The sequence below is a fragment of the Chinchilla lanigera genome, unplaced genomic scaffold (assembly GCF_000276665.1).
Source record: "Chinchilla lanigera isolate Chin_1 unplaced genomic scaffold, ChiLan1.0 scaffold00027, whole genome shotgun sequence".
In the NCBI taxonomy this organism is placed as follows: domain Eukaryota; kingdom Metazoa; phylum Chordata; class Mammalia; order Rodentia; family Chinchillidae; genus Chinchilla; species Chinchilla lanigera.
This window is the reverse complement of record NW_004955428.1, coordinates 15,700,315-15,718,250: the sequence shown is the minus strand read 5'-3', so window position 1 is coordinate 15,718,250 and position 17,936 is coordinate 15,700,315. Positions and strand designations below refer to the sequence as shown.

The window sequence follows — 17,936 nt, the reverse complement described above, 5'->3', positions numbered from 1 at the left end:
ACTATTCTCCTTGTCAAACAAAGATAGTAAAATCCTCCACAAAATATTAGCAAATAAAATGCAGTACATCATAAAAAAGATGAGATACCATAATCAAGTAGGTCTCATCCCAGAGATGCAAGGTTGTTTCAACATATGTCTATAAATGAGATACACTACATAAACAGAAGTAAGGTCTAAAACCATATGATCATATCAATAGGTTCAGAAAAGGCTTTTGATGAAGTCCAATACCACTTGTGATGAAAACCCTGAATAAAACAGGTATAGAAGGATCACATTTGAATATGATAAAAAGCTATTTATGATAGACCAACAACCAGAATCACACTAAATGGGGAGAAACTAAAAGCATTTCCCCTAAAATCAGGAACAAGACAAGGATACTCTATCAGCACTTCTATTCAGCATAGTACGTGAAATGTTAGCCAGAGAAATTAGGCAAGAGCAAGAATTAAAAAGGATACATATAGAAAATAAAGAAATCAAAATATCATTATTTTCAGATGACATACTACTTTACATAAAAGACACAAGAAACTCCCCCAAAATCCTCTTAGAATTAATAACCAACTTCAGCAGTGTAGCAGGATATAATACCAATATACAAAAATTATTAATATTTGTGTACACCAATAATGATTTTAATGAGAAAGAAGTTGTGAAAACAGTGCCATTCACAGTAGCTTCAAGAAAAATGAAGCTGTTAGGTATTAACCTAACCAAAGAAGTGAAAGACATCCACAAAGAAATCAGCAGTAGTCTGGAAAAGGAGATTGAAGAGGACATCATAAAATGGAAAGATGTCCCCAGCTCCTGGGTAGGCAGAACGAATATCATCAAAATGACCATTCTCTTTTTTTAATTTTAAAGATAAAAGAATGAAAACATCTTAATGAACACACATACATTTAGAAAATAACACAAAAACAACACAAGAAATACAGAATCTCAGACAAGGTGATAGGAAATTGACAATGGTTCTTGTATTACATATTGATATCTTCATTTCGGATACTCAGATAAACAATATAGACATGTAAGATTTATCATACACTTAAACATTAACTGTTCCTTTCAATAGAGCAATAAAAGTCAGTAGTACCACTATGTTAGCTATCCTGTGTATGTATATATGTATATATCTTTTTCCCTTTTTCTTTTGTTTTCCCTCATCTCAGTTGCTTTTTACTTTTGAGCAGTTTCCTTCCCTTTCACAACGTCTATTGTACCTCCTAGATTTTACTCACTCTTTCAGGTTCTCACATTAGCAAGATAATATGGTGTTTACATATGCAGGTCTGATTTATTTCACTTACAAGTATGGACTCTAGTTGTGTCCATTTTCCTATAAAAGCCTTGAGATTCTCTTTTATTATATTATATAATATATCTTTTATTATTATTTATTATATTGTTATAATATATTATTATAATATTAATGTAATATCAATAATATATTGTATCATCATAATTATAAATAATAATTGTAATATATTGTAATTATTATATTATTATATTATACTATTATATTATATCTTTTAATTATATTATTATTTATTATAGCTGAGTAATGTTCCATTATGTAAAAATACCACAACTTTTTATCCATTCCTCAGTGGGTGGGCATTTGGGTTTCTTCTACGATTTAGCTATTACAAATTGTGCTGCTATAAACATGGGTGCACACATATTGCTGTGGTATGATGTTTTCAGATCTTTTGGGAAAATACCCAGAAGGGGAATAGCTGGATTGAATGGGACCTCTAGTTCTAGTTTACTGAGGAATCTTCAAACTGATTTCCACAGTGGTTTCACCAGTCTGCACTCCCACCAGCAGTGGAGAAGGGTTCTTTTTTCTCCACAGCCTCACCAGCATTTGTTATTGGTTGATTTCTTAATGGTAGGCATTTTTACTGGGGTGAGATGGAATCTCAATGTTGTTTTAATTTGCATTTCATGAATGACTAATGCTGTTGAACATTTTCTCATGTATTTATTTGCCATTTGTATTCCTTTATCTGTGTGTTCATCTCAGATGCCCATTTTTGTACTGGGTCTTTGAATTTTGGGGGGGCTAATGTTTTTTTAATTCTTCATATATTCTAAGTAGGAGTCCTTTGTCTGAGGGACAGTCAGCTAGAACTTTTTCCTAATTTGTAGATTTTCTTTTTACTCTGCTGTTGATTTCTTTAGATGTGCAAAAACTTTTCAGTACGATGAAATCCCAATTGTTAATTCTTTCAAGTATTTCCTATATAGCTTGGCTTTTGTTCATGAACTCTGTGCCTACTCCTATGTCTTCAAGTTTTTTACCTACTTTCTCTTCCAGTAGATTTAGTGTTTCTGTTTTAATATTGAGATGTGTGACCCATTTTGACTTGAGTTTGGTGCATGGTGATAAGACATGGGTCTAGTTTCAGTCTTTGGCATGTGCTGAGCCCATTTTTCCAGCACCATTCATTAAAGAGGCTGTCTTTCTTCCAGTGAATTGTTTGGCTCCTTTGTCAAAGATAAGACAGCTGAGTGTGTTTGTGGTGTGGCTGCATTTTCCAGTCTACTCCATTTATCTTCAGGTCTGTTTTTCTGCCAGTAATATATTGATTTTGTCACAGTAGCTTTGTAGTATAATTTCAAGACAGGGATTGTGATGCCACCTACCTTGTCTTTGTTGCCCAGGATTGCTTTTGCTATTCTGGGTCTCTTCTGGTTCCAGATGAATTTTAGGAATGTTTGCTCTTGATCTGTGAGGTATTCTGATAGTATTTTAATGGGAACTGCATCAATCTGTACAATAATTTAGGAGGTATGAAAATATCCATTCTCCCAAAACTGTTATACCAATTCAATGCAGTCTCAATCAAAATACCAACACCATACTTCCTAGAAAGAGAAAACAATCCTAAAATTCATATGGAACCAGAAGAGACCAAAAACATCAAAAGCAATTCTGGGCAACAAGAACAAGAGCCTTGCAATACCTGACTTCACACTATACTACAAAGTGAGTAAAGTGGTATGATACTGAAGCAAAAAAAGATATGTGGATCATTGGAACAGAACAGAGGATGTAGAAACCTCCCCAGACACATTCAACTTTGACAAAGGGGCCAAAAGTATACATTGGAGGAAAGGTAGTCTATTCAACAAGTGGTGCTGAGAACATTGATTATGTTTTTGCAGAAATGTGAAACTGGACTCTTAACTTTTCACTACATACTAAATTAAAATAAAAATGGAACAAAGTTCTAAACATTAACATAAACATTAATCCTCCTAGAAAAGAAAATATGTAAAACACCTACAGACCTAGAAGTAGGAGAGGATTTTCTAAACAGAACCTCAGTTGCACAAGAAATAACAGCAAGAATCAAAAAATGGGACTATATCAGACTAAAACACTCCTTTCTACTCTTTAAACACCAAAGTTCTTTTCTCATCTGTTCTAATTTACATGTTCAACAACTCTTGTGGGCACCTCCACACAGTGACTTTCAAGTATTCTTCTCAGACATCATTGCAAAATCTCTAATTACCAGATAAACATTTCTGTGATGCTATCCTTTAATCAATGAATGTATTGCAAATAAAATTTCACTTAACATTTTGTGTCAGAACAGATCCTATTTCTGAATGTCTTTATTAAGCGGATCCTTCTATCTTTGGCCAAGGGTAATCTGAAATTTAAATACATCTTTTCCTTTCCTTTCCCTTTTCCAAACACCTAGGATTATTAAAAAAAGTAAATGAGAGTATATGTAGATATTTTGAACAAATGAGGCCAATTATTATTTTCATTCCTATATTGTTAATCTATTAATCTTTCCATTTTGTCCTTTCTTCCATGCTGGGTGTGCTGTGATTGAAAGGCTGTTTTAGAGCAAGATAGCCAGGATTCACATTTCTTTGTGTCAGTATCTTTACATCAAAATGGGGATAATAGTAGTACCTAACTAACTGGCTTACCTATGAAGATTGAGTAATTAGTCCCCTTTAACTGATGTGCTCAGGGCAGTGCTTAGGACCTGGTTAAAAAAAAATGAATGAATGTTCAATAACTTTCCCACTCCTTTTGCCAGCTTTCTAGTTTGTGACACATAGTTTTGAAAGCTGTACTTATAGGCCCAAAAGGACTCAAGAAGTCACCCCTCTTTTAATTTACCGGCTAGGAACTTAGAACCTGTATATCCAAATTGTTTCACAACTTTTTGGAAAATAAAATGTCTATGGCTTATGTTCTTCTCACTGTCTCATTTCTCTGTCATCTTCTTACCTAGTCTATACTACCATATCAATATTCCTAAGAGGTTGCTTCCAGTTTTAGAAAAAAGTTAGATTTCTTGGCTATAGAATTCAAACGAATTTGTGCTACAGTTGAGACCCTCCAAAATATGTCCACAACCTAATATTTTAGCTCGATATTCTTTGTTCATCTTTTGCTATACATTAAAACACTCCAGTCTAAACTATTCAACACTAACTTCACTGATACCTAGCACCAAAATGTCCTATTCTTTAGACTTTCTCTTCACTTTATATTTGTACTTTACCTTTCTGTTTGATAAGAATTCCTTCTATGAAACCAAATTCACTGCATTTTATCTTCCCTAAGTAAATCAACTCCAAATGGCCCATCTCTCTTCTAGGTCCTTCCAGTGCTCACTGTGAGGCTCTCTACTTACTTATCATTTGCCCTGTGTTTAATTATCTTTTCATGCTGCATCAGAAGGATCACAAGTTTGGTCTGGCAGATGTGGCTTTGGAATCCACAGTGATATTTACAGCACATTGTGCATAAGATAAGTAGTATCTCAGAACTCACTGTGGAATTTTGAACCGAAATGTAATAATGCAAACCTAGCGGTGGTCATGGGCTTGGCACAGGGCAAACCTTTAGAAACCTTCTGGTCTTGTGGTCAGTAGTAGTAGAATCATCACTTGTGTTTTCCACGCTGACAACTTTACTACTTTCCACATGTACATTTAATGAATTGAAAAAGACTTTCAATGAAAGCTGAGATTTGTTGTGTTAAGAGAGCAAACAATGAAAGACTATGTAATATACGTATATGAAATCATGCAGTATATGTTCTCTGTGACTAGCTTGTTTCTTTTAGCATAATGTCCCTAAGGTTTATCCATGTTGTAGAATATTGTAGGATTTCCTCTTTTAAAGCTGAATAATATTCCATTGTATGTTTATACCACATTTTGCTTATTGTTGACAGGCTTCTAAATCTTGACTGTGAATGTAGTAAACATGGAAATGCTAATATCTCTGAGATACTAATTTCAACTATTTTGCATACACATCTAGACATGGGATTGCTGAATCATATAGTGGTTCTATTTGAAATTTTTTGAGGCTCCTTCATGTTTTCCACACCAGCTACATCATTTTCATCCCCATCAGTGGAGAACAATGTACTAGACATTTGCTATTTTTTTTTTTATTATAGCTGTCCAAAAAGGTTTGAGGTGGTGTATTAGGTGGGTTTGGTTTTTATTTCACTTAGTAGTCATGATATTGAGCATTTCTTCATGGACCTATTGGTCATTTTTATGCTTTCTTTGGAGATATGTCCTTTTGAGCCCTTAGCTGCAATAATTTGTTTGCTGTTGAGTTTTAGGATATCCTGATTAATTTTGGAAATTAATACTATATCCAGTATACAGTTGCAAGTATTTTCTCCCTGTCCATAGTTGGCTGTTCATTTTGATGACTATTTTCTGTACTTTGCCGAAGCTGTTTAGTTTGATAAATTTAATTTGATAAATTAGTTTATTTTTATTTTAGTTGCCTTTGATTTTGTTGTCATATGCATGAAATCACTGCCAAGACTAATGCCATAGGGAGAGGAGTCTTCTTTCATGCTCTCTTCTACAAAATTTGTAGTTTCAGGTCTTATATTTATTTAGGCCTTTAATCCATTTTTAGTTGATATTTGTGCTAGTATAAAATGAGGATCCAATTTCATTCTCTTTTTGGTGGATTTCAATTTTCACACCATTTGGTGAAGAAACTTTTCTTTGCCATTTTTTATTTTTGGCACCTTTATTAATGATCAGTTGGCCCCTATGAGTGAATTTACTTCTGGGATTTATTCTGTTCTATTAGTCAGTATGTCTTCCTGGATGTAGTACAATACTGTTTCAATTACTGTAACTTTGTAGTATATTTTGAGATTAGTGTGATGCCTCTACTTTGTTCTTTCTCAAAATTATTTAGAGTACTTAGGGGTCTTTGTGGTTCCCTATGAAACTTATGAAACTATTTTTGTAATGACATATCATTAGAATTTTCTTTCTTCCTTCTTTTATTTTTTTATTTTTTTGTACCAGGTATTGAACTCAGGACCTTGTGCTAGCCAGGCAGGCACTGTGCCATTGAGTTATATCCCCGGCTTGATTACAATTTTGATAAGGATTGGTTTGAACTTATAAATTGCTTTGGGTAGAGGGATATTTTAATAATACTGTCTTCCAGTGCCTGAGTGCCTGTCAGTTATGGCAAAGCTGTTAGAAAGCTTTAATGATGCAAACAGCCCTTGTGGCACACATGCTATAGTTTCACCACCACTAATCTGTCTTTCTATTTGGGGTGCTTCTTTATTTCATCAGTGTCTTATAATTTTCAGTATGGAAATCTTTCAACTCCTGCATTAAATGTATCTCCTGGTACTTTGCCAAATTGTATAGTACTATATGAAATTAAAGCCCAAAGCCTCACTTTGTCAAATATATGTTCAAAAGAAAATATGAGGGACAATGCTTTTATTGTTCTGCCTTTCACAGTTCAATGCCTGGTCTTTCTCTGTAGGGTGCCAATGCTCTCGTCACGTACACTATCATTAGTGGAGCTGATGATAGTTTCCGAATTGACCCCGAATCTGGAGATCTAATAGCGACCAAGCGGTTGGACAGGGAACGCCGCTCCAAATATTCATTGCTGGTTCGTGCTGATGACGGTCTGCAGTCCTCGGACATGAGAATTAATATAACTGTCAGTGATGTGAATGACCACACACCCAAATTCTCCAGGCCCGTCTACTCTTTTGACATCCCAGAAGATACAACTCCTGGTAGGTCACATGCCCTTACATGGATCTTGCAATAATCATTTTTGATTGTAATTATATACAAAGCTTTCCCTGTTCTTAATTAGTGACTAGTGTTTGCCACATGCTACTAGTTATAAAATATATGCGTTAGATTTTTGAATCTTCTAATTAACTTCTGTGGTACAGTGTTAAAGCAAATTGCAAGTATTTTGAGGGCAAATGAGGTTAGTCATCAGCCAATGACTAATTACAGATATTTCTGTCTTTGAAAGTATTTGTGACGTGGGTTGTTAATTTTTCTGGCAGCCACAGATTTGCTACTCTTTTTTTTTCATTTTAAAGCTGTCTAATGGGATTGTGTTTCCATGTATACAACAGCAAAGGAAAGTACATGAAAAAAACTGTGATCATTGATTCTGACATTGATAGCTGTGTGACCCGTGGCAAGTTAATTACTTTTTCTTAGCTTCAATTCCTTCTGTAAAGTGCAAACAAGAATTCCTGTTATAACTAGGGTAAAGGTTGACTTGAAATGCCTATGTGAGTTTAGTAGTGTGAGACTTGGAGCTTAGCAGGTACTCAATAAATTTTAATTGAATGTGAATCTAAAACTGTTAATATTTTATCTTTGACCATAGTGTATGTTTGATCAGTACTCAGTGCCCATATGTCTCATGCCTGTGTACATTTCCTTTTCCTTAGTAGAAATTCTTAAGTAAAAATTAAAATTTTAGTCTGAATTACATTTAGAATGATTTTGCATAATTAAGTATGTGTTTTGGAAACTCCACTTGACAAGAGTTTAATGCTTATGGAAGACTACTTTTCCCTGCAAATTTTCCATCATTCTCTAAGAGGTTTTCCTCATGTCCTTCATGAAATCTACATTTGTTTCTTGCTTTAATTATAGCAGTGACCTCATAAGCCATAGAATGTTATATCCAGACATGGACCTACATGCTTAGAATCCCAGTTTCTGTCGTTAGCAGTGATTTACAATATATGTTCACTAAATTCATAAATAAATTTTAAAGCAGTAGTGTCAGGTGGAAAGGTGTCAGAAGGAAGATTAATTCCTGAGAACATTCACATTATAACCTTAGATCCACTAAAGATCTAAGGATGTGTGTTTTATTGATATGTGGGAACAATGATTATCAGTGTCTTATGTAGAAATCTGGTGAATATTATGTGCATTAATATTCAGTGCAAATACTTTGTTTGCTATCTCTGTATATGTTCCATTAGCACCTATTATTCCATTAATTTTAGACTATGTGTTCTGTTTGATAGGTTCTTTGGTGGCAGCCATCTTAGCTACAGATGATGACTCTGGTGTGAATGGAGAAATTACATATATTGTGAATGAAGATGATGAAGATGGCATATTTTTCCTGAATCCAGTTACTGGAGTCTTTAATTTGACTCGAGTATTAGATTATGAAGCACAGCAGTATTATATCCTCACTGTTCGAGCTGAAGATGGTGGAGGACAATTTACTACCATCAGAGTTTACTTCAACATACTAGATGTAAATGATAATCCACCTATTTTCAGCTTGAGTTCATATAGCACATCGTTAATGGAAAATCTACCTCTAGGATCTACCGTTCTTGTGTTTAATGTTACTGATGCAGATGATGGTATGTAATTCATTTAGTATACTTTTAAAAGTTCATTAAAATATTTATATTATATTTATATTAAATATTTACATTTACTCCCTTTGCCTAGCTGTTACAAAAGTTTATTCTATGAATACTTGTCCAAGATTGAGAAATAGAATTTAACCATTAAGAGTCAAAAAATTAATGTTTAGCCATTAAATTATAACAGACAAGCATTTTATTACTTTTTAAAAAAATTATCTTATTGCTTTGCCTAAATGTGGTGGCATTGCAGTTCAGTAATGTGAAAGTTAAAAGATAGCATTCTGATGGTTTTTTAAATGTAATTAAACTATTAATTTTACATATAATATTTTAACTTAAGCAAGATAAACTTGAAGACAAAAGGAAACAAAAACCTTAGAGAGAAATGCTTAAGAATGTATAAATAAATTTCATACTTTAGGACAAAAATTCCTGACAATCTTTTAGCAAGCTTAATGCTTGATTTTCAAAAGACAGCCTCAGATCTGTTGAACGCATGCTGTATAATCAAGGCAAGACTTTGCATTAAATCTATCTGTATACAGTGAAAGAATTTGATTTGTATTTACTGTAAAAACATCTGTTCAACTTTCTTTTAAAAGCTCTCCTTCTTGTTCTTCTTAAGTCTCGTTTGTAAATACGGGTATCAGATAATATAGCATTTCAGATAACATTGTACAGACTTACAGTGGGTAAGCCAATTGTTAGGCAAGTTTGTGTGCCTTGTTTTCCTTGCCATTAGATGCAACTAAATGTCCTATCAGTAGAGAAAAGAAAACAGTACTTTGAAGAGGAAATAGATGTCTAGCTCAAGAAAATGCTTCGGGACATAAGCATATTAATCTTAATTTAGAAGTCTCTGACTCTTACTGGGGTGGATGATTTGTATGATATCGGAATACTATTCTATGTCAACATTCATTCTATTCTGCACTTAGGTCTCTTTCAGGGGTGCCTAGAAATGCCACTTAGAAAGATAAAAGAAAATGCACAAATTTTTAAACATATGTTTCACTAAATAGAATTGGAAATGCTTTGTTTATAATTTATGCACTAGTACCTTTTGAAGTTTTCTTCTCTTATCAAACAGAATTGGAGTGTGAATACATCTAAAATATGTGTAGCTCTAACACTACCATTACAACTACTATGACTGTAACTTTTGCTATTAACAATTATGCTGGTACAATTGAGATTAATCTCTATTTTGAAAGCTGATTACTGTCTTTTCATAAGTTTTAGTTAGTTTACTCAGAACTTGAATACTTGCAATACTTTTTATAGTTTCTTAAGTTATTTGTTTCTGTGCCTTTGCTCAAATTCTCAGTGGCAAAGAATTTTTTACTTTGTATCTTTCAGACTTATTTAGAATATGTTAGAGAAAGTCTATTGTTTCATATAGTTGTGTGCTGTTCTGGAAAAAAAAAAGTCTTTTAACCTCATATCTTAAAATGTAGGGGGATTTGGAAAAGAGCAAAAACAAACTTTCTTTTCAAAAATCTGTTGGAATATCCCATGTACATGCAGTCAGAGACATATGGTAACTATTGACTCTAAACACTGTTTTTTAATTGTGTTGGGTAAAAGTTTCAAGCTAAATTTACCCATTGTTTTATTCTGAATGCTTTTATCAATGTAATTTCCTGCACCTTGACCTAAAATATGGGACAGATTTCCTATGCTTTCTGAATTTCAAGGATAATGATAAAGTAACCTTGTTTGTTAAAATTCCCAACTCAGTTATACTAAGTAGCCCCATAGATATTTCACTGTACATTTTAAACCTTGAGAAATTAATAAGTTGATTTTCTGATTAAAACTTTCCTAATGAGGTAATATTGTCATTTTCTTAGATGAAGAAATTTCCTATGAAAATAAATTTAACATTTTCTTTTATCTGTATGTAGACTCCCTCAGAGCTTAACTTTTAGCATTTTAGGTTACACAATCACTTCATAAGAATAAAGTAAATCTTTCACTTTTTGTGAAGTAGATAGTAGTTGTATGAATCTCAAAGCTTCCATGTATAAATTAAATTGAAACATCATGAAAATATCCTCCTTTGCTAATTATTAAATTATTCTAGAAAGCATACACATTTTAAATTACTGGGAGTCATATGAGAAATTTTGATCATAATATAAGTGTAATTTGTTCTGAATAATTATACCCATATATGCCTTGTACCCAACACAGACAACTTTAATAATGAATGGGTTCCAAATTCCCATTTTGGTTAGCAAGGGTTTTGATAACCTTGTTGAAACTGCTTCATGAAGATGAATGCTGTCTGAAATATTTCTTTGTATTACAGCTATGTGAGGTTAAAAATATTAGTTTTTATAGAAATCATATGATGACACTTATAGATTGTACATTTAACAAATGAATCAATTTTTAAAACAGAGCTATATATGTATATGTTTTATTCATATTTTATATATTTATATGCCTTATGTGATATGCTCCTTACAACTAAATTATTATCACTGAAATGCAAGTATATACATATATATATTTTATGTATGCACAAAAATATAAAACAATGAACTGCCTAGAACAATGAGGGAACTGCATTAATTTCATAAAATTTAACACAATTGCTTCAAAATGTGGACTGTTATCAGTTTAATGATCTGTTGGGCTACTATAGCCCACAAAATTCAGGTTTCAACAATGGTCGATAAAATTTTTTTTAAATAATGTATTTACTGTTTTATGATCCACATATCTCATGCAAAGAGCAGCGGGAGAAAAATGACCCCAGCTTTGTATATTTCAAGAGACTACAAATGTTGAGAGAGAATTTTATTTTGATATGTCCTTCTGTATTTTTTCAAGATGTAAGACATATGCCAAGTGACTTATTAAACTTGTCACAAATGAAAAGTCATTTTCTATGAAGTAAAATAGATGTAGATGTTTTCAGGGGCCTATGATTTCAGTTCCTGAGATAAGGGCTACTTATTAGTATTATGGTATTTGGGGCAAAAATGCTTACATTTTTATGTTAGTTTTCTTAAAGATAAAAATCACTATCTTAAGTTTTATTTTTTAAATTTTGTTACCTAATATATTCATTACTATAAATTGAATACAAAATTGTTTTTCTTTTTCATTTTTCCTGTTAACATTATATGTTTATTGCTTTGCCCACCAACACACCCCAACAATCTTTTTCCTTTTGTAAAAGGAGCTGTTCTGCTGTTGACAGCAAAGCTATAAAACCTTGGTATCATGTTCTTTTCAGCTCTGCAATTTAGTTGTTTACTCAAGGAAGTAGCATACATGGTGAACTAGATTGTTCAGCCTCTTGAGTTAATTGCTCACATTTCAGTTGATTTATGTGGCTATCACATCACTGCCATGTGAAATTTTGTCAGTATTTCTAGTTGCTTTTAATCTTGAATAAAAAATATCTCATATGTCTTCATAGAACTGAATTTTGTATCTCTGCTTGTTAGTGTTATTTTTATTCAGGTATTTTCATTACTGTGTTTTTAATTAAAACCATGCTGAAATTTGGACCTCAAAGGAATGAAAATTCAACATTGGTGACTGAATTCTGTTTTAGGAAATAAAGAAAATATTCTTAAGGAGCAATAAAAAGTATTTTGTATATAATACTTCCACCTACACATATGTATCTGAGAACTCTCTCTGTCTCAGTCTCAGTGTCTCTGGCTCTGGCTCTGGCTCTGTCTCTGTCTCTCTCTTGCTCTCTCTCTCTTTCTCATTAGAACTTTTTATCCTCCCAGCCTGTGGAATTTTAAGACAAGGAGGTGAAGTAGGTTGTTGCCCTTGCTCTATCCAAATCTTAAAAAATTCTCCTTCTCTCTTGCTCATAAATTAACCTGTGGCTCCTATTAGCATTACTTATTCATGTTTTTTCTGGTAATCAGGCTCCTGTGTATTCTGAACTTTACAACTTCTGCTTTGTTCACTTCTTTATAGTCATAAGTAAACTGTAAAAATTAAGAGTCACAATTCATAGTGAGGAAAAAACTACCTTTACAAAAATCTATACTGCCATTGTTTAAAGGTAGAAATTTGGGATGAGTAAATCAGTACCCGAAAGTTATTTTCGTAAATCGTTTTCCTCTTAATCAACATATGGGCAAAGGACATTAGAAAACGTCATATCACAGAAAAAGAATAACTATGGCATTATTATAAAGAATAGTCCCCTAATGGCAGAAATTTGCATTACTCAAGTGGTTTGTAAGGAACTCAAAGTGAATTAGGCAAAAGCAAAATCTTTTCATAGAAAAAATTATTCACAGAATCTTGAGAAAGACTAACTTCAACACAGAACTTAAAAGAGCATTTAGATTGTTTTAGTGTAGAGTGTACATCATTTCTGATAGGTGGAAATCAGAAACCTAAATAGTTGAAATAAACTTCAGAAATACATGATCTATTTGTAAGCAATTCAAGTTACTCATTACTCAATAGATATTCCCTAGTCCCTGATGCACAATGCATTTCTTATCATAATATCCTTTTATCTCCATCATCTTTAAGATAAACTATAAAAATGTGCATACCATTGTGGGTTAGTGAAGAAAATACTATTTTGAAGCAGAAAATCTGATGTTTTTTTCTGCTTTCCCTGCCTAATATTTATTTTTAAATTAGTTACTAAATCAGTAGGCTCATGTATTTTCATGTCATATTTAAAAAATCTCTGCAGTTATTAACTGAAGTTAAGATTTATATTTTTTAAAGAATGACACATATTCCTAGGAAAGAAAGAACGTAAATATAGGTCAATTATAGTATGAACATATATATGAAAACTTTTACATATAATTTACTGCTAACAATTCTTTTAAAGAATACCTTGTAAAAACTTTAAATATATATAATAAAAGTTGAGGAAGTGCTATTTTCTCAAAGGCCATTTCCTGGCCAGTTGCTTAATAGGAATTAAAAAGTATTTATTGGTTCTGACAAGAAATGTAAAAGTAGACTTAAAGCATCCATGACTAATGCTATACATCAGAACATTTTATTACTGTTCTCTGAAAATTGATGTTAGGCTCAATAAATTACTGAAGTTATAAATGTTAGACCAATAGTACAGAATGTGGCACAGTTTGGTGCAGGACCTTGGGGAATTATGCAATAGAAACAAAGAAATATATACAAAAATCTGTCCTACGGAATAGTATTTTCTTCCTTACTGCTGTAATTTAACACTTCACCGTTCTTGTAAATAGCAATTCATAGATCAGTTGTTCACTCGATTATAAGCTTCCTCTCAGATCAAAAGTTAATAGGAAAATTTATTTGTATGTATTATTTACTAAAAAGCATTACAGCTAAATCATCAAGTCTTTTTGGGTGAAAATATATCAAACATGCAATATTTTCCAGAATTGCTGGTGTAGTTCAGTCTGCAATCTGTAAGTTTATTATTTTCTTTTCTTTAACTGCAGGCATCAATTCCCAGTTGGATTACAGTATTGCTTCAGGCGACAGCCTGGCACAGTTTGCGGTGGACAAGAATGGTGTACTGAAAGTCCTGAAAGCTTTGGACAGGGAAAGTCAGTCTTTCTACAACCTGGTTGTTCAGGTGCATGACCTGCCTCAGCTGCCGGCCTCCAGATTCACAAGCACAGCTCAAGTCTCCATTATTCTGTTGGATGTCAATGATAACCCGCCAACATTTCTTTCCCCTAAGTTGACGTACATTCCAGAAAACACACCTATTGATACTGTTGTTTTCAAGGCTCAGGCGTCTGACCCAGACAGTGGCCCAAATAGCTATATTGAATACACCTTACTGAACCCTCTAGGCAACAAGTTTAGCATTGGCACTATTGATGGTGAAGTGAGGCTCACTGGAGAGTTGGACAGAGAAGAAGTTTCTAACTACACTCTAACAGTAGTGGCTACAGACAAAGGTCAACCGTCTCTCTCTTCATCTACAGAGGTTGTAGTTATGGTGCTGGACATCAACGACAACAACCCCGTTTTTGCACAGGCTTTGTATAAAGTGGAGATTAACGAAGACACACTGACAGGAACAGACATACTCCAGGTGTTTGCAGCAGATGGAGATGAAGGTACAAATGGACAAGTTCGCTATGGCATTGTGGATGGCAATACCAATCAGGAATTCCGCATCGACTCTGTCACAGGTGCCATCACCGTAGCTAAGCCTTTGGACAGAGAGAAGACCGCTACTTATCTTTTCACTGTTCAGGCTACAGATCGGGGCAGCACTCCTAGAACTGATACCTCCACTGTCAGCATTGTTTTACTGGACATTAATGACTTTGTTCCCGTATTTGAGCTCTCTCCGTATTCTGTTAATGTCCCTGAGAATTTAGGGACGCTGCCCAGAACAATTCTTCAGGTCAGTATATTTAAATATAAAAAGTGCTATGTTCACTAGAAGACGTCTAAAAAGCCTCTCTTTGGTTTCCCCAAATCCTCACTTCTTTTTTTTTCTTTTCTTTTTTTGTTACCGGATATAGAACTCAGAACCTCACACTTGCCAGGCAGGTGCTGTGCCACTGAGCTATATCCTCGGCCCCTCAGCTTTTTTATCATGAATGTTTGGTTGCAGAAAGAGCAAATTTTTTTTTTTTCTGGTACCAGGAATCAAACTCACGACCTTGCACTTGCCAGGCAGGTGCTGTGCTGCTGAGCTAAATCCTCAGCCCCTAGAAAGAGCAAATCTTGAAAAGTTTATGAGCAGTACAACTAAAATGCATTGCCTTGATCATAGATTAAAATATTCCATTTATTTATGTTCTTTTGTGTATACTAATGTTGCATTTATGAATTTATATATTTTGGAACTTTGTTTTACCATGAGAATAGTATCTGCCCATAGTGGTAAAATAAAACAATATCAAAGTTTGAAAATTGTGTTACAATATTTTTTATTATCTCTCATCATAAATTCACTTGGCTAGGTGAAAGTGCTATTAAGTAGTTTTGTGAAGACGTCTAAAAATCATATGCTTTAGTTTCCTGCATATTTTAACCCAAAGTTATATGCCTTGCGTACTATTCTTTATCAGTTTTACCTTTTACTTGAAACTGTATCCTTGAAATATTTTATTATGGCTACCCTCATTATATTTATTTAATACATTTTCTTTTATGTTGGGCACTGCATCAGGTTAACTCACATTTGTGACATAAACTCTTCTACAGGTGGTAGCAAGAGATGATGATCAAGGATCTAACAGCAAACTCTCCTATGTTCTACTTGGTGGTAATGAAGACCACGCTTTTACTCTCTCGGCCAGTGGAGAACTTAGAGTGACACAGAGTCTTGACCGGGAGACAAAGGAACATTTTGTTTTGGTGATAACAGCTACGGATTCAGGTAAGTCTAGTTCAGCTTTACTAAGTTGTGAATAATTTCTTTATGACTAACTGACATTATTTTTAATTACTACTTTGAATATTTACTGAAAGATATTAATGCTTGAAATTCTGAACTGTATGTGTATAATGAAGAGAACCTCAATTGTTTTGTGAAATTTATGGGAAAGTGAACTTAAGCACATCACAAGCAAATCTGTATTTCTGTACAACTAAATGAATCTTGGCCTTGTAAGCAAGGTGATTGCCTATGAGAGTGAACTTACACTCCACCACCTGAGTTAGGAAACATTTAAAATAGTTTAGCTTTGAAAACATCTAGATATTTCTACTTGGTCAAGGAATAAGAGCTAGAGCCCACAATTCCATTTAATTAACCCTGTAAATTTAGCTGCATTGCTATAATAGGCCTTTGATGAGCCCCAGAGAGTATTATTGGTTCTCACCGACTTTTCAGTATACTATCCCGCCATGGAATTTTGGACTAGCAATCCATAGTAACCGTTAGTGTTTGGAAATGGTCATTGTACAAAATTATGTACAAGTAACAATAAAACACAACTGTTTTATAAAAAAGGATAGTACTGTTTATGCTATTTTATTTTGGATACATAGACTATATTCATAAGTACTAAATACTTCTAATTCAAAATTGAAAGAATTAAAAATTTATTGAAGAACATGTATGACTAGAATACACCTGAATGGGTTGTAGATATTGCTTAAGCACTTGTTGAATAAATGACTGAATGAATCACTGACTGTGCTAAGGATTAATGACTTATGGAATATTTTTATATAACATTTATTTATGAAAATTAATGCCACAACTCAGGATTTATGTACTAAATACTTAAATAATTTAATTATGTTGATGTATGATTTAATTATGTTAATGCAGTTAAAAATTATTTGTGGAAAAATTCTTGCAAAAGGCAGCTTTGTTGGGACCTCAAATTACAGCCTACTTATGTGTGTGTGTATGTGCGTGTGTACTGGCATATATAATATGTATAGAGAAATAAGTATAGATACTGATATAAAACAATATTCAAATATTTCAAATGAATTATTTTTACTTTTGTTGAAATGTTTTTGATTAATATATTAATTTTATATATGGTCAACTTAATTGGATCCAATGCATTTTTTTCATGGCACTAGTTCTTAAAAAAAGAGCAGAAGATTTTGAGATGAGAAGCAATGAAAGAATTACAAGAAGTACTCCAATGATAGTGCCCCTGATTTTTAAATGAGCTCTTTCTCTCTTTTTATTTATACACTGTATATTCGCATATATATCTTTATGAAAGAAAACAACAGTCCCTTTATTTTTAATGTCTGTGAATTACTGTGTTATAGTACATGCAAAGTAGAAAAATTCTGAGGAATGATCAACTCAATGCAATCTGACAGCCACATAAAATTTAAACCAAGTAAATTTAAAACGTATTCCTTCATATATGGAGGCAGTGCTGTGTTTCACGGCCACTAAGCCTTAAGGGTAAGCATTCTTGTATGAAAATTATGATCACTTCTATCTTGAAAAATCAGTCAAGTATTTGAAAAATCATCTGGAAGTAATAGAAGGTGAGCTGATCATAAACTGGCAGAAAGTCAGATGCTAGAACTAAGGTGTTAATACTGAAACATCCCAGATGAAGCATGTTTCATCTTGTGACAAGTGGAAATGCTTGGGCAACTCGAGGCACACACTAGCACATATAGACTTTATAAGGGTAAAAGAGGAAGAGGAAGAATAGAAGTAGAAATCTAATTCCTTAAGGCCTTAGCCATTTTAAAACGTGCTGCAAAGAAGGCAAATCACAGCCATCCCCATGTAGGGGGAGGGAAAGGATTTTGAGAGTCGGGGCT

General features: G+C 33.3%; 1 protein-coding gene across 1 annotated transcript in view; it reads left to right on the top strand.

Moving 5' to 3' along the window:
* Fat4 (FAT atypical cadherin 4) overlaps positions 1-17,936 on the top strand; it is a gene marked incomplete in the record, with an annotated part of 190,835 nt that overhangs the window by 93,917 nt on the left and 78,982 nt on the right. The window contains 4 exon segments of the mRNA XM_013515322.1: positions 6,821-7,082; positions 8,355-8,705; positions 14,156-15,078; positions 15,888-16,062. Coding sequence (XP_013370776.1) covers positions 6,821-7,082; positions 8,355-8,705; positions 14,156-15,078; positions 15,888-16,062 — 1,711 coding nt within the window.